At 45.7% G+C, this 17,872-nt stretch overlaps 1 protein-coding gene across 1 annotated transcript in view; it reads left to right on the plus strand.

The window, feature by feature from the left end:
* The window catches only part of RBPMS2 (RNA binding protein, mRNA processing factor 2), a 16,977-nt gene extending 579 nt beyond the window's left edge, over positions 1-16,398 (plus strand). The window contains 7 exon segments of the mRNA XM_032233134.1: positions 398-475; positions 2,017-2,055; positions 3,492-3,554; positions 5,970-6,117; positions 8,424-8,569; positions 16,322-16,352; positions 16,355-16,398. Of these exon segments, the coding sequence (XP_032089025.1) occupies positions 398-475; positions 2,017-2,055; positions 3,492-3,554; positions 5,970-6,117; positions 8,424-8,569; positions 16,322-16,352; positions 16,355-16,383 (534 nt within the window). The 3' untranslated portion in view covers positions 16,384-16,398.
* Positions 16,399-17,872: the final 1,474 nt, after the last annotated feature.

The raw sequence follows: 17,872 nt of genomic DNA on the forward strand, positions 1-17,872 counted from the left end.
CCTCTTAAAAGTTACCCGTGGGAGTTGGGAGATCATTTTTGGTTAGTGGGGGTGGGTGGTGGGCTGGGATTAAAATGGCCTCCTCAGCTTGCTCTTGTCTAGATGAAAATGAGTCATTTTGGTGCGTAATTTTTTTTTAAAGACATTGGTTACCTATCTAACATTGTGTAAGGTTGGCCCTGTGTCAGAGGGGATTCAATTTCATGTGACTCAGACGAGAACGTTCGTTTCCAGGTGGATGGAGAATACCCTTCCCTGAATTCGTCCTCTTCCTGGGATTCATCACATCATGTGATCTCACACCTGAAGGACCTCAATCTCGTAAATCCCCTACGGTAACTATGAGGTCCAATTGTCTCGAACTGTGTTGAGATACGTGGTTCTCTGTCTCCCTTAGGTACGGACACTTTTTGTGAGTGGCCTTCCAGTGGACATCAAGCCCCGAGAACTCTACCTCCTTTTCCGACCATTTAAGGTGAGCAGGAGGGGTATAATGGGAAGAAGGAAGGGGAAGGAGAGGAGGATGGAAGGAAGTAGAGGAGGGAGGGAGGGTGAAAAGAAAGGGAAAATAAGGTGGTGTTACAACAGGCAGAAAGGATGATAAATAAAGCAACCCAAACTGTATATATACCTATTAATTGGAATAACAAATGTATAAGAATGACAAATGTAAAGAAGAATAACAATTATGTGAATGTATACTAAAATGGTAAGAGAATAAAAAATAAAACAATTTGATGAAAAAAGTGAGCAGGACGAAGAAGAAACAAATGCCTTTGTTCAATGATAGAGCATCTTCTTCAACATGCAGGAAGTCTGTGACTTAGGAATATAATCGAGCTCAAATTTACTGCTGCTAAGCAAGGGAGTTAAGTGAGGTTTGCCCCATTTTAGGACCTGTTCTTGTCACCGTTGTTAAGTGAACTACTGCAGTTGTTAAGTTAGTAACAGTCAGTCCTTAAGTGAATTTGGCTTCCCCATTGACTTTGCTTGTTGTAAGGCCACGAAAGGAGATCATCTAACCCCAAGACTCTGCGACCGTCATAACTATGAGTCGGTTGTCAACCATCTGAATTTTGGTCACTTGACCATGGGGATGCTTTAACAGTTGTGTGTAAATAGTCCCAACTCATTTTTTTTTCAATCCTGTTGTAGCTTCAGTCAGAAAATATTCCTCGTTTGTCCAATCACACTTGGCCAATAAAGTATTCTATTCTAGTCTATTCTGTTTTCTATTCTCTATTCTATTCCATTCTATTCCATTCCTTATTCTATGCTATTTTTTATTCTATGCTTTATTCTGTTTCTTATTCTATTCTATTTGTTATTCTATTCTGTTCCTTATTCTATTCTATTCCTTATTCTATTCTATTCTATTCTCTACTTATTCTATTCTATTCTATTCATTATTCTATTCTATTCGTTATTCTATTCTATTCCTTATTCTATTCTATTCCTTATTCTATTCTATTCTATTCTATTCTATTCCTTATTCTATTCTATTCTATTCTATTCCTTGTTCTATTCTATTCCTTATTCTATTCCATTCTATTCTATTCCTTATTCTATTCTTTATTCTATTCCTTATTCTATTCCTTATTCTATTCTATTCCTTATTCTATTCTATTCCTTATTCTGTTCTATCTATTCCTTATTCTGTTCTATTCTATTCCTTATTCTATTCTATTCTACTATTCTATTCCTTATTCTATTCTATTCTTATTCTATTCTATTCTATCTCTATTCTATTCCTTATTCTATTTCTTATTCTAGTCTTTATTCTAGTCTTTATTCTATTCCTTATTCTAGTTTATTCTATTCTATTCCTTATTCTATTTTATTCTATTCAAACTACTCAAAATTTCTGCTACCGGTTCTCCAGAACCTGTCAAACCGGTTGAATATCACCTCTGGTGCCTGGGGGAAATATGGTCAGAGTAGTAACTGCATCTTAGTTTAATTTTTTTTCCCTTTTCCCAGCAATGGATTTACAAATGTACTGTTTTCTTTCTCTAGGGTTATGAAGGATCACTGATCAAACTAACATCCAAACAGGTAATGCCTCTCCTTAAAATCTGTCCTGGCATCCACTCAGTGCAGCTTAAATCAAGGACCGGTTCACCTCCTAAGACCTAAGGGAAAGGGACCTTGCAGGAGGATAGCTGATGCTTCAATTAAGCAACCTGTCCAAATGCCTTGGGAACCTCCAGGTGTGAAGACTTCAACTCCCAGAATTCTCATCAATGGTTGTGCTGGCTGTGGAATTTGGGGAGTTGAAGTCTACACTTCTGGAGACTGCTGAGTTTGGGAAACAGGGTCCTAGAACATCCCCTTGGCAGTGAGAGATCCAGCTGTGTTTGGGTCCTAGAAGAAACGTTCTGCTTGCTAGCAAACTAGCCCATCTGACCTGGGCTTCTGTTTTGGCACACGGTCTGGTGAAAGTTACTTCGTATTGTTCTAGAACAGGCCTGGCCAACAGTGGCGACACAGTGGTTAGAGTGCAGTCTTGCAAGCTAACTTGCCCATTGCCAGGAGTTCGATCCTGACCAGTTCAGGGTTGACTCAGCCTTCCATCCTTCTGAGGTTGGTAAATGAGGATCCAGATTGTTGGAGCAATAGGCTGACCCTGGAAACCATAGAGAGGGCTGTAAAACACTATAGAGTGGTATATAAGTCTAAGTGCTATCGCTATTAGTGCTGCCCAATGTATAGTTGCATTTCAGTAATGCTCCTCCTCCTCCTCCTCCATACCTCTACTTCTTCCTTCCTTCCTCTTCCTCCATTCCCTCCTCTTCTTCCTCCATACCTCTACTTCTTCCTCTCCTTCCCCCTCCTCCATTCATCCTCCTCCATACTTCTTCTTCCTCTACTACTACTTCTTCCTCTTCTATTCCTCCGCCTCCTCCATACCTCTACTTCTTCCCCCCTCCTCCTCCATACCTCTACTTCTTCCTCTCCTCCTCCTTCTCCTCCTCCTTCCTTCTTCTTCTTCTTCTTCTTTCCTTCTTCTTCTTCTTCTTCCTCTTCTTCCTCCTCCTCCTCCATACCTCTACTTCTTCCTCTATTTCTTCTTCCTTCCTTCCTTCCTTCCTTCCTTCCTTCCTTCCTTCCTTCCTTCCTTCCTCCCTTCCTCCCTTCCTCCCTCCTCCTCCTCCTCCTGGGGAAGGCTACCTATACAAATGAGGCTACCACAGCTTAAAGGTCTGTTTCTCCTGCCTGGAGAGAGATAACATGCATGGGGTGGTTGCTGTAGAAACAGCACTTGGCTGAAATGGAAACAAGGTGGAAATGGGCAATTATATCTGGGGCTCCAGAGCTTTTGGGAGGCTGCTTGCTTGATGGCTTCTCCACAGGTGAGTGAAGACCCTGCAGACAGAGCTACTTTTGGTGGGCTTCCTAGGAGACCTTTCTTCACGACCCTTTGGGTTCTGTTTTTTGCAATCTGGTCAGGATTATGTACATGCATGTAGCTCAAGTATTTGTCTTTCCAGCCAGTAGGCTTTGTTACCTTCGACAGCCGCTCTGGTGCAGAAGCTGCAAAGAATGCTTTGAATGTGAGTATTAACACTCTTGTGGAATCGGTTCTCACTAAACATCAGAGCTTTATTTATTTATAAAATTTATATGCCGCCCAATCCCGAAGGACTCCGGGCGGCTTACAAAAAAGAGGGGGGAAAAAGACACGTAACGAACACATAACGAAAAAAAAAACAGTTTAAAATAGCAACACCTCATACATTCATTCTAATCGGGGCTGGACCTCAACAGTGAGGTCAACAGCCCCAGGCCTGCCGGAACAGCCAGGTTGGAACAAAGAGTCGGAGCAGCCACAAAGAAGGCTCTCCTCCGGGGTCCCGCCAGCCGACACTGTCTGGCTGACGGCATCTGAAGGAGGCCCAATCTGTGGGATCTTACCGGCCGTTGGGAGGTATGTGGCAGTAGGCGGTCTCGAAGGTACGCTGGCCCCAAGTCATGTAGAGCTTTAAAGGTAATAACCAACACCTTGAATTGCATCCGGAGACCAATTGGTAGCCAGTGCAGCTCGCGGAGGACAGGTGTAACGTGGGTGTACCTCGGTGCACCCAATATTGCTCGCGCGGCTGCATTCTGGACTAACTGCAGTCTCCGAACGCTTTTCAGGGTAGCCCCATGTAGAGCGCGTTGCAATAATCCAGCCTTGAGGTGACTAGGGCGTGAGTAACCATTTGAAGCGCCTCCCGATACAAATAGGGCCACAATTGGTGCACCAGATGAACCTGGGCAAAGGCCCCCCTGGTCACAGCCGATAGATGACGTTCCAGTTTCAGCTGCGAATTCAGCTTTGTTAATTGCTTGGCCCCCAGTTCAACACAGAGGGCAAGCTGCCCTATGTTTTCTGCTCATATCTTGGTTACCCTGACTGATAAGAAGATTCCTCTTTCCTGCTACTTAATGGATGCATGTCATAAACACAATAGAACTGATAAGGACTAGCCACACACATTGACCACCAGTGTCAGATAGGAGTAAATGGGAAATGAGTACTACTTAGTATGGGACTTACAATATAATTGGCTAGAGGAAAGAGGGGGAAAAAACAGGATAGTAACAGAAGAGAAGAAAGATCAAGAAACTAAAAAACAAATAGAAAACCCGCAGAATCAATAAGGGGGGAAATACAAGATAGATTGTAGATGAAATAAGAAATATGAGAGGTTCAAATGTATAGTATGTACGAAACAAGATGTATAAAATATGTATGTAGATATGGATAGTCATATAAGATATATATGTATTGATAAGGAAACGTGATATGTAAAAGATATAAAATGTGCTGCAAAGACGATATGATTGTATAAATAAAATAAAAAACTTAATTTTAAAAAGGAGTAAATGGGAAGATTATACAAATATTTTCATTTACTCCTAAACTGAAAAGATGGAAAAGCAGCGTTCTAAAACTTTCAGCCTGGCAGACTTCAAATCCCAGAATTCAAGCTGGCTGGGGAATTCTGGGGGTTGAAGTCTGCCAGGCTTAAAGTTGCCAAGGTTGGAGACCCCTGTCCTAAATGATTTCAAGAAATCGGCATCGGTTACAGAAGGATTTCTCATCCTTGGTGTCAATTTTAATTGGGTTTGGGATATCCTGTTTAATTTCTTCTTAACTTTTGTATTATATGTTTCTTTTAATGTTGTACGCCGCCCTGAGTCCTTGGGAGAAGGGCGGCATAAATCGAATAAACCTAAACCTAAACCTAAAGCTAAGATCTAGGACCAGCTCCCGTAATTCTCTTAACACAGCCCTGTCATGCCATGCTCCAGGCTGCTGAAATCAATGCATCTTAAAGCCAACCAAGGTTGAGAAACCCAGGAAAATTAAGAGTAGCTTAAGATAAGAAGGGATTCCTTGCAGCAGTGATAATAAATAACCCCGGAGATTGTATATCCAGTCAACGTGAATATTATTAATTAAACAGATGATACAAGGGGAGGGGGGTGTAATGAGATGGGTGGCAGACAAATTTAATAAATAATCAATACATCTTAATTGCGCTTTACCTGGAAGGCAAGGTTGCTTCTCCATAAGCATCTTTGTATCCCTAAATTGAAATTGGCAGACAATGTGGAAGGTGGAGGGTTAGCCCCCATAAAATTTAAATATTTTACCACAGCAGGCACATTCAAGTGATGTCCCTGAGTGGTTGGGTCTGGATTTTTGCTTTTTTTTGAGGGGTGTGTGGTAGAGAATAGATGTATGTACAACACACGTACACACACAGAGAGACTTTTTAAGAGTTATATTAGGTGGAATTTGTTTCGAGGAAATATAACTTTAGGAAGTAGCTTAGATCAAGTTTGGGTCTTCAATAGATAGGGTATATGGTGCACATTTAGATGTGTCCTGATCTTCAGCCAATCAGTTTTCTGGATGAGCAAAGGCTGTTTCTTCCTACTCTCGTAACCCTTCTCCTTCTGTCCTTTTCCTGCAGGGGATCCGCTTCGACCCAGAGAACCCCCAGACGCTGCGATTAGAGTTTGCCAAGGCCAACACCAAGATGGCAAAGAGCAAGCTAATGGCCACACCAAACCCCACCAACCTCCACCCTGCCCTCGGCGCACATTTCATTGCAGATCCTTGTGAGGAGCAAAGGGGGGGAGTCAATAAGCAAGAAGGGGGAGACGTTGGGGTTGGGGGGGTCTCTGGGAAGGCACGTGAAGGTGTCCGTGAGCACATTCCTAGTGTGTCTCCCACAATGGAGAGTCTCAAGTCATCCAGTTCATGGTTGTCCCCAAAGAGCCCAGGTGGCGCAGTGGTTAGGGTGCAGTACTGCAGGCCACTTCAGCTGACTGTTATCTGCAGTTCAGCGGTTCTAATCTCACCGGCTCAAGGTTGACTCAGCCTTCCATCCTTCCGAGGTGGGTGAAATGGGGACCCAGACTGTGGGGGTGATATGCTGACTCTGTAAACCGCTTAGAGAGGGCTGAAAGCCCTATGAAGCGGTATATAAGTCTAACTCCTATTGCTATTGCTAGATGCTTTTTCAAAAGGCAACTAGAGTTTCTTGGGGTCCCCCCCCCCTGCTTTGAAAATATTTCGCTTCTCCAAGAAGCTTCTACATTTCTGACTGCATTCTGACCATTCAGTAAGAACTGGAGAAGCTTCTTAGATGAGAAACGAAATGTTTGCAAAAAAAAAAAACCAAGGAAGTCCAGTGGCCTTTTAAAAAGCACCTTTGGATCCCTCTGTGATGTTTTTGCATTATTATTATTATTTTTTTATGCACGAGACACTCCTAAATTAGAGTTTTTGTAGTGGCTGCAAGTGGGAGGAATCTTAAGTCTTTGGGTGGCGTGATTCTCCCCTATCCCAGAGGTCGGCAACCGCATGTGGCTCTTCATCCCACTGCTGTGGCTCCCTGTTGCCGGTTGGTGCCACAATTTTGAGAGGTGCTTCTGGTTACGGGGGGAAGAAAGCACGGTGCGCTAGGAGGAGACTCTATGGTAAGGGGCGGGTTTTCCAGTTGGCTCTGCGATTGACAGGGCTTTCAGTTAGGACAGGTAGAGGGAAAAGCATGCTGCACTAGGAGGAGGCTCTATGGGGGGAATTGGAGTTCCGGTTGTCAGAGGAAAAAAGATGCCACTCTAGGAGGAGACTCTATGGTGGTGGTGCCAAGAGCCAAGGTGGCGCAGTGGTTAAATGCAGCACTGCAGGCTACTGCTAGATCAGCAGGTCAGCGGTTCAAATCTCACCGGCTCAGGGTTGACTCAGCCTTCCATCCTTCCGAGTGGGTAAAATGAGGACCCAGATTGTTAGGGGGCAATATGCTGACTCTCTGTAAACCGCTTAGAGAGGCCTGAAAGGCCTATGAAGCGGTATATAAGTCCACTGCTATTGCTATTGCTATTGCTATTGGTGGGGGGGGGGAGAACCAGACTTCCGGTTGGCAGAGGAAAAAAGATACCACGCTAGGAGGAGACTCTATGGTGGGGGGAACCAGACTTCCGGTTGGCAGAGGAAAAAGATGCCATGCTAGGAGAAGACTCTATGGGGGGGACTGGAGTTCTGGTCAGCTCCAGAAATGAATGGGGAGGCTTCCGGTTAGGACCTTTGGGGCTCTTTTGATGTTTAAGGATGCCGACCTCTTTCCTATCCCTAGGATGTGGTTACGGGTTATTCTCCAATCCTTTGTATGTGGCTACTGGCTACTAGAGTTTTCCTAGAACACAATTGCTGGAAATCAGTGACCGAGTAGTGTTAATTCAAGCACAAATTAAGCCCTGGAAATCTGACCCTTGGTCTGTCCTCACGCTGTTCAGGAGGACAACCCCTTAAAGAAACATTAAGAGTGGCCTCCAGACAACAAAGAAATGGGCTGTTTCCTGATATTGTGAGATCTCAAAAGTCTACATTGGGGGAGGTTTATGAACAGGTTAAGATAGCTCTTAGGTGAGCCCCTCCCCGAACAGCATCTTCTTGACCTGGACTAGTCTTACAGGGTGGTGCTGAGCAGAACTTGGCGGGGAGACCCTTCCTGCAGAATTGGGGGTGAGGACGTTTGTGTCCGGGATGGGCTTTCGAAGAGGTTTGCGTGAATCGCTTGACCTTTCGTTTCTTCCCCACCCATGCACAGACCATCTGTAGCACTCCACCGCATTTCCAGATGTCGCCATATGCAGATGTTCTGCCCATTAGAAAAGAGTTAATGCTTTTGGGTTCACCATCCGTCTCGTGACATCACAAGCTAAACTCTTCCTGTAGCTCTCCAAAGACCCAGATGGCTTGTCCCAAAAATGGGGCTCAAAAACTTTCTCGCCCAAGTCTTGAGGTTGCCTTTCCTCTACCTATTCTCCTCCCACCCCCTGTGTGCCGTAAGACTCCATGCCTTCCTTCTTCCCGATGGGCGAATTTTGCTGACCTGCTGCTGCTACTTCTCCTCCTCTAGATGATCTGACTGGAGCTGCACTGACGGCATCTCCAGAGGCATGGGCTCCCTACCCCCTGTACACCACGGAGCTTACCCCTGCCATCCCACATGCAGCTTTCACCTATCCAGCTGCTGCAGCTGCTGCCGCTGCTCTTCACGCTCAGGTGAGTTCACAATGGAACATTGTTGTTGTTGTTTCCCCCCCCTTTGGGTGTGAAGCCCCCTCTTGCAAGGGACAACAGAACATCTCTGCTTCAAAACTTTATTTCGTGCTGAGGGTTCTTCCCAGGATGGAGAACTTCAGCGAGTGGGTGGAGAGTTGATGTCCCGAGAGATTCTTCCCCTCTTAACCAAAATAGCCTGCATCCTCAGGGAGAAAGCTTCTATCCTCCCCAAATCTGCCTTAAATTTAGAGAAAAACAGTGGGCTGCCATTCCCTTCTACTTCTCAAGCAGGTTTGTTAGAGGAAATAAATTAAGCAGACCTCCAAAGGCAGGAATGTCCAACCTTGGCAACTTTTAAGACTTGCGGACTTCAACTCCCAGAATTCACCAGCCAGCTGTGCTAACCTGGCTAGGGAATTCTGGGAGTCGAAGTCCCAACAGGTTTTACAAAGTTACCAAGGTTGGACATCCCTGCTCCAAGGGATCCAAGCACTCAAAGAACACTAGCTCAAAAATGAACTGCGCTATTCCAGCAAGCACGGAGGACTTGGGTCAGCCGCTTGAGAAACAAAAGAGAACTTCTTTCCAACTTCTCAGATTGTCCCAGGATGGGTATTTTGATCCCGTTTCAAAAAGCCGTTGTTGGGAAAGCCCATGCCTATTTTACCTCTTGTGGGGGCAGCCAAAGGAATTGGCCATCTCAAGTTCAAAGGATGAGTAAAGTCAGGAAGGTGACCCCCACAGTTGGAGAGATGGATAAGAAGGAGATGGTCATGTTCCATTTCTGGACAGTGTCCGAGCTGAGAAGCTTCCCTGTTGAGAACAAGGCCTCTTTCAATCTGGCAAAGAATGGTATGAAGTCAGCTTGAACTTCTTCCCTTCAAAAGCCATTATACGACTGTTAATTTTGGTCCATACAAGTCTGTTCTTGTATGGTCTGACCCTTTTCCCCTCTGTCAAAGGAACTAAGGATAGATTGCTCTGCAGATGTTTGAAGGAAGGAAGAACATAGTTTAGCATGGTGACCAAGCCATAAGAATGTATACGAACAGAGGTAAAATAGATAAAATGCACAAGATCCAGAGTGGGGGAATAAATAACTGTTTTTACAGATTATAATCCGTCTCTCTCTCTGATTCCATGGAGTCAGAGTTATCCCTTAAGGGGAATTTTAGTAAATCCACATTCATTTCCTGATTGCAAAAACATTTTTTATTAGAAGCTTCACCTCAAAGAGACTCCCTAAGCTACGTGTGGGTGTACTTACAAGCATTTGGATGCCATTACCAACAACCCTTGTTTTAGGATTAGAATCTAAAAAAAACAAAACAAAGATAAAAAGATGGGAAAGGAGTTTTTTAAAAAAAAACAAAAAACCAACCACGTTCCGCTTTTTCAAAAGAGTTTGGAGAATGATCTCGCCTCCATTCCCTTAATAAAGGAACGCTGGACAGAAACGTCATTTCTGACCAGTCTCTCTCTCTGTGCTCACTTTTATGTGCTTACGTGTCCCTGGCCCACTGTTTAGAGAATGCAGAAAACAGAAATGGTGCAGAGTTTATAGTAACTCTTGGCTAAACAATATGGGTTGCAAAGGACGAGCTTTGCAGACCAAGGGTGCAAAACTTAAAAGATTTTGGCCTCGGGAAAGTGCCATGCCGATTAAAGACCATCAGCTTGTGTTCTTACAATTTTGAAAATTTGGGAACGGGGGCCTGCAGTTACGTCTCCTCTTTCCTTAGAAAGACGGTTTCCCTGGGCTGATGTCCTTTAAAAGCAAAACGAATGTGTTACTCATAAAAGCCCTTTGAGTTAAACATTACTTCACTCTCCTTACTAAGCAACGGGAAGCTCAGAGTTCCACCCACCACTCGGGATGAAATCCTGGTGCTGAATTTTGAAATTCTTCATGAAATAATGGAAGAATTGTTTCCTCAATTTTTTCGACAGGAGTAGAATGGGGATGTTTGCCTAACCCCTTGGCCTACGTGTTTAATCAATTGAAGCGTCCTATTTCATTGCTGCTTGATGATGGGGAGGTTATTTATAGGTCAAAGTCCAAGGAAATGAAATGGACAATTCTGGGTGCAAATTCTTGGTCATCCATTTCCTTGAAGACTCTAGATCAGGGGTGTCCAAACCTGGGAACTTTTAAGACTTGTCGACTTCAACTCCCCAAATTCAAAGTCTTAAAAGTTCCCAAGTTTGGACACCCCTGCTCTAGGTGATGCTTTATGGGGATCAAACTCCTAATGATTTGGAGAATTCCCCAAATTCCCAGCATGGCTGGCTGGGGAATTCTGGGAATTGAAGTCCAAGTCTTAAAGTTCCCAAGTTTGGACCCCTTGCTCTAGGTAATGCTTTATGGGGATCAAACTCCTAATGATATGACTCAGCCGTCATATCTATAGACGCGTTGACACCCTGATCTTCCAGTTGTTGTGTATTTTTTAAAAATTGCTCCATAGTCAACCTTAACCAACCCGTGGCTAACCTCACTAAGCCATGATTTGTTTTACCTAGCCTGAAAAAGCTTGGTGATTATGTTCACAAATACTATCGGCTCAGAACAAGCCATGCTACGACTCAGTATAATGTATGAATCGCCCGGTGGATGGGTTGTGCACACACACAATCTATCATCTTCCCTAGACCCTGGTGGCCTCCAGATGTTTAGACTGGGGAGAGACTGGCTGAGGATGGTGAGCCTTTTGAAGGGTGAGGCATCTGAAGAATAACAGGTTGGCGAAGAACAAGCACCTTCAAAGGAGGTTCAGCTAGTTAGACCATCTACAGTACTTGATGCTTTTCCCCTTATGGGAAATAAATGCCCCAGTTTCAATGACCCGAGAAGTTTTTTGGGCAAGGAAGGTCCATGGGTCCCTAAGGAAGAGAAGCTCCAGGATGGAGAGATTCCATGAACCTTCTTCTAATGAACTGATGGACACTGAAAACTCATAACCTCTGTTGCCTCTCAGGGCCGGTTCCCCACCCCTGACCTCACCCAAGAAATGTCCTCTACCCAGTGGCCTCCGCTACCCATCAAACAAGCCTCTTGCCCCCACCCAAGGGGCTCCCACAATGGCCCAGATCTTGGTTGAAATGACCCCTCCTTTGATGTCTTCAGTGAACCTGCAGCCCAGGATGCCTACACAGGCTTAGCTCTGAAGCTCAGAACTGGCCTTGGACAGGTGGGACCTCACAGTCCTGACTAAACCCTGCTAGAGTTGGAGTAAGTTCATTCCCAGAGGCCTTTCAGGATGGGGCCCGTCTGGAACAGGCTGGTAAGACGACAACATTTGCCATTTGGGGCACAGTGGGTTGTTTTGTTCTTTTCTTTTTCTATTCCCCCCCCCAAAAAACTTTTCCGCAAGCTTTATTTTGTTTTTGCCCCTTCTGTTCCTTAGCAACCCAATGCATGGGCCTCCACGCTATTCACCCACCGAAAGCCCAAGCGACATGAAAACAACAACACAACAACACAACAGGCATTTCTCTAACCCACCTCTGGCCAACTTGGCGCATATGATACGGGCACCACAGCATGGCACTTCTTGGGCTCCCCTTGGAGCACCGATGGGTTTATCCCACCCGGGAGGGTGGGGGGGGAGGAAAGGAACCCCTCGTGAAGGTTTCCTGTCGCCTGGTGGTCTCAGGGGTGGGAGAGGGTGGGAGTGCCTCTCGGCCACCTTGTTTCACTCACCACACTCACCTGGGGAGGGAGGGTGTAGTGGTAGTAGTAGTAGAAGCAACAGCAACAACACTACGGATTTAATTTTTCCTCCCCCACACTCAACTGGCACATATCAATCACGCTATGGACTCCGCCGGGGAAGGGGAAAAACATCCTCCCGTGGCTGGAATCTGGGCGGGGGAAACCTCCTTTCACACTCCTCCCTTCCTCTCTTCTCTCCCTCCTTCCAAAAACGAGTAAAATTCTGACTTTGACGCGATGATGTAAAATGTAAGCAATCTGGAACGATGTGCGTATTAAGGGAAGAAGCCATGATTGGAAGGGGCTAAGCGGTGGCAATATTTAAATCTGAGAGTGGCCTGACTTGAGCGGCAGAATTTTACCCTTAAGGGGAGGCATCCTCTCTCACCTGGAGGGGAATGCCTCTTCTAAGGCAGGGATGATGTGCAGAACAAGATGCTTTTTGTTTTAGAGCTGGTTACTGGTGTGCAAGAGGTAAGGAATTTACTCAAAAGAGCATTGCACGGTGGGTTGAATTATTCAATTATTGTGTGTATGTAAAACGGAGGTCTTTAAACTTGGCAACTTTAAGACGCACAGCTGGCTGGAGAATTCTGGGGATTGGAAGTCCCCCCGTCTTAAAGTTGCCAAGATTGCCAAGATTGGAGAAGCTGTTGGGGAGAAACTTCATTGGAGGAAGAGTGAGATTAGCGTCAAGCAGGCATTTCAGCTCCCAAAGGTGCTTTTTCAAGAGTCAACTGGGCTTCTTCTGTTTTTCCTGGAAGACGTTTCGCTTCTCATCCAAGAAGCTTCTTCACTTCTGGCTGAAGGGAAGGATTTCATCATTCAGTCAGAACTGAGGAAGCTGGGAGAAGCGAAACGGCTTCAAGGAAAAATAATAGTCCAGCTGCCTATTGAAAAAAGCACCCTTTGGGATAACCATGACCTGGATGACCGATTGGCTTCCTTGGAAAGCCACCAGAGCACTCGAGAGCAGCACGCTGGTTGGCCAGAGGAGATCCTTCCCTCGTTCAGCTGCCGAAGCCGAATGGCCAAAACTGATTCCAGATGTGCGGGGGAGATGGGTTTAGGAATCCGGGAAGTGCTCTTGAGCTACGGCTGGGAGGAGCCGACGTGAAACCATAATATGTTGATGGCTATCAAAAGAGATGGGCAAATAGGTGAAAACGATACCAGCAGATTGTCGTGAAGATTCCTGGACCTCTGAACCAGAAGGTGGCTTCTTGGGATCCAAAAAGGATCCCTGGAAACGGTCTGAAAAGTACCAAGGGTTGATCACAAACTTGATGAGTGACATCTCCCCTCCCCTTTAGAGCGGGTGGCTATGATCTTCCTGGCAGTTTAGAATAGGAGATTACAAAAGTTCCTATATGTGTTAACGGTTCACCGACAAAACCGCGCTCGACTAAACCGCCCGACTAAACCGTGTCGCTGACGTCATCAACAGGGCGACAACAGCGCGGAGACAGAAGCACGCTGTAAACCCTAAACCTAAAAATCCCTAAACCTAAACCTAACCCCCCTAAACCTAATCCTAAACCTAACCCTTAACCTAACCCTAAACCTAACCCTTAACCTAACCCTAAACCTAACCCTAGGGTTCGAATCCCTAGTGCCTTGTAACGGAGTGAGCTCCCGTTGCTTGTCCCAGCTTCTGCCAACCTAGCAGTTCGAAAGAACGTAAAAATGCAAGTAGAAAAATAGGAACCACCTTTGGGGACAGTGCTCCACGCGCCTTTGGCGTTTAGGACACGTCGTCGGACAGCGCTGTCTCTTCGGCTTTGAAGCGGAGATGAGCACTGCCCCTTAGAGTCGGGAACGACTAGCACATCTGTGCAAGGGGAACCTTTACCTTGAGTTCCCAAATTCTGCAAAATAGACTTGAGATGTTGGAATGATGCTTTTGTCCTCGTGAATGATATGAGTGCTGAGTTCTTTTCTTGGAGCGGATTGGATGCAATCCAGTTCCTCCTTTAACCTCTGTTTCTGGATAATCCTGGTCACAGAAAGGCACCTTTTTAATTGGGGTAGGGAATCAAAGCTTCAAATCGGCACTTTCTACCCAAATGTAGAATAAGGACAGCAGCTGAGTTAGCAAGCAACACAAACTCCAAAACTTTGAAGTTCTGAAGATCCACAAAGAGCCATTCGATTGGAATGATGTTATGTTCCAGCAAGATAGACTTTGGTTGAACTTTTAGGAGAAACTTTTATACAGTGGAACAAGTCAAGGATGGGGCCAGTTGCTTGGAAACTGAGGGGCTTGAAGCTCTTTGAACATAGTCCAGAAGGCTTGTGGGGGATGCTTTGATCTTCCTATAGGAAGCAAAGCGTTCAGATAGGCAGCCTGCAAAGTCCTTGCAGCTGTGAGCCTAAGATTGTGTTATTGAGCAAACCACGTTGGCTGGGCTGAAGCAGAGCAGAAGAGGACAAAGGAAGTGTTGTCATTGTAGCCGTCCTGTATATACCTGTTAAGTTTTTTTTCTCCCCAAATGCCCATAAATCTCAGAAAAAACGCAAAGGCTTATAGCCATGTGATTGTGAACTGATAATTGTGGGAAAATAGAGGAAAAATAAGAACAGCTGCGCACAAGGAGCAGAGAAGCACAGATGCAAATGCTTGTAGGGGAAAAAAGAAAATAAAATAAAAGAAATAATAGCAAAGTAGTGCGAAGAATTGGGAGAGAAAGGAGATTCAGGGATATGATAATAAAGAACTTCTCTTAAAAAAATCACCTTTTCTTTGTGCCTGGAATAGAATGAGAGAAGACTTTTGAGAGGCAGGTGAGGAAATGCTGCCCAAGGAGCGGTCTGATAAGAGACAGCTTAGCCCTCAAATGGATAATGGGTGGAGAAAGAGACTGAGAAGAAACTCTCCCTAGTTTCTCAGTTTGTAAAGGAGACGGTGGGAGGTTTCTACTTTCAGAAATGCGAGATGCTTTTATTGTAGCCTTACAATGAAATGGGATTAGCTCATTTAGTTGTGTTTCCTGTCTGGCTACTACCTAGGAAAGCTGAATTTACCTTTTACTTAGGCCCAAGTGACATGAAAGTGGCAGCCTAGTCACATTCGCTGGTTCCTTCTTAAGGAACAAAACTCTAAATTCTTGCTTGCTACACTGGTGATCCTGCTGCATTAGCGCTCTTCCTTTCACAATATGCAGGATTCAATGTGTTTTCCTGCAGATGGGCTTATGAGGAAGGGGCGGGGATTTAGACCTAGCGTGGTTAAAACTAGGAGGAGGCGGTGCAGAAAAAGAGAGCTGATAAATGGTGACGCATGGCTCAGTGGCTAAGACACTGAGCTTGTCAATCAGAAGGTCAGCAACTCAGCGGTTCGAATCCCTAGCACCGCGTAACGGAGTGAGCTCCCGTTCCTTCTCCCAGCTTCTGCCAACCTAGCAGTTCGAAAGCACGTAACAAATGCAAGTAGAAAAATAGGACCACCTTTGGTGGGAAGGTAACAGCGTCCCGTGCACCTTTGGCATTTAGTCATGCTGGCCACATGACCACGGAGACATCTTCGGATAGCGCTGGTTCTTTGGCTTTGATAGGAAGATAAGCACGCCCCCCCTAGAGTCGGGAACAACTAACATATATATGCGAGGGGAACCTTGACTAGCCTACATGTGGAATAATGGGGTGATGAAGAGTATGAATAGGATGTAATAAGGGGGAGCTGGGAGTAGAAGACTAGATGACCTGAGCCACCCTGGATGACCCAGTATGATACAGCTGCCCTGTTTTCAACTTCGGAATCACCTCAAAGGTGATTTGAGGCCTTAGGAATGTTCTCCTTACAGCTAGTCTACCCTTGGAGGTGTGAAGAAATTCATTACGAGGTTAGGGGCAGGAGACCTTCTGCAGTCTGAAAAAACTCTTGGTCATGTGAAAGCAACAAGTGGATAGTTCCTCTTTTGGAGAACCTTCAGCCCCATTGAGCCTTGGGGACAAATGTATCCTAGGCAGAGTGTTTCTGCCTGACCTTGGTTGACCATCTTACTCCTCCCACATCACATCTTATCATTCTCTTCTAGAGCGGCTGGTACCCTCCTTCTGACGCAACCCAACAGGATGGAAGTCCCGGCAGTTCTGTTAGTTTTAGTGAGTATCGGGGTGCAATGCCTATAGGGGTGCTGGGGTGTGGGTGGAGAAGGCAGGGCCTTCTCTGGTTGGAATCTTTTCAGCCAGTGAAAGGTGAGTGTCCTCTGCCTAGACAAACGGCCAGGGTGTTTGTGACCCGCCAGCAGAGCTGGCAGCAGAGTCAGACAGTGAGGAAGTTGGGGAGGAACGTGGGCCAGTCCTGGAGTCTGGGGAAGGCTCTGATGAGGGCTCCGTGTCGGAGGCAGAGAGGGGGCCAGAGCCATATGCCAGTTATCAGCTGCCTTCAGAGTTAGAAATCGTGAGGCTGACGAACACCTGGAGCCTGTTCCCAGTGTGCGCATACGCAGAATTGCCAGACAAAGGGAACAGCTAAAGAACAATGATCGACTTAGGAGTAAGGCCACAGGTGGACAATGAATGCCCCCCCCCAGAGGAAATAAAAGAGGAGTGAAAGGGGAGGGGAGTTTACAGGAGACAATTAGTTCGCTTAATTGGTTTGTGACTCTCCCGAGACTCCTTGCCAAGTTTTGCAGATATTGGTGTGGCAGCTCTCCAAGCCAGATAAGGTCTGTGACTGTAAATCCTCCCTCAAAAGACTTTGCTGGATGCGAATGAGCAGAATTCACAGTCAATTAATAAAAGGGACAAGGAGTTTGCGTCAAGCTCTCGGGAAGCCTTGGTCAGAAGAACACTGGGAAAGTGGGGTAGATGCTGTCCTCCATGCATGCCAGTGGGGCTATGATAGAAGATGTCCGGAGTTAGCCTTCATAATATGTTCTCTTGCTTTTTCCCCCCAAGACGTGCTTTGGCCCACATTTCCCCCTCTTGTCTCTCTCCATGGACTGATGCACGAAGGATGAAGGAATCTTTGGGAACCTCCTCTCTCTCGGCCTTTCCCCTGGACACCATCGAAGTGCCCAACGTCACTTGGCCGTGTTATGAATGAAGCGATGGATTTCCCCCTTCCAAAACTGTGAACGTCCTCTCCTCCTCCGTCTCTTCCCCAGGGTCATGGCTGCCCTTCTCCCAGCTCTCTCCCCCTTCCCCTCAATCTGCTAAGCCCCGCCACCTTAACTCTTGCTGAGTTTCTCCTTCTGCTTACCTTTTGAGTCCCTTTTAGGAGAAACTCAACCGTGTTGATACCCCCCCCACCCATTTCGTGGGCGTGCGGCGTACGTATGTTCCCAGCTGGGATGCTGGCACGCAGTGTAGCCTAGCTGCGTACAGTGCAATATCTAAGATTTTTTTCTCATCCAGAACCTTGTGTTTGCAGTTTTGCTGAAGGAAGCAAAAAAAAGAAAAGACAATTCAGTTTTGCATGTTTTTCTGGCTGACTATAAACACTTTAACATGGTGGGTGTGTGAGTGTGCAGAATTCGTTTTTTGGTCTAGCATTTGTGTAACCATAGCAGTAGATCTTGGGACTTAACTATTGATCACTAAACTTTTGTTTTCATCGCTTCTGTCAAGGCTTGGCTTTTGAA

This window comes from Thamnophis elegans, chromosome 16, assembly GCF_009769535.1.
Source record: "Thamnophis elegans isolate rThaEle1 chromosome 16, rThaEle1.pri, whole genome shotgun sequence".
Classification (NCBI taxonomy): domain Eukaryota; kingdom Metazoa; phylum Chordata; class Lepidosauria; order Squamata; family Colubridae; genus Thamnophis; species Thamnophis elegans.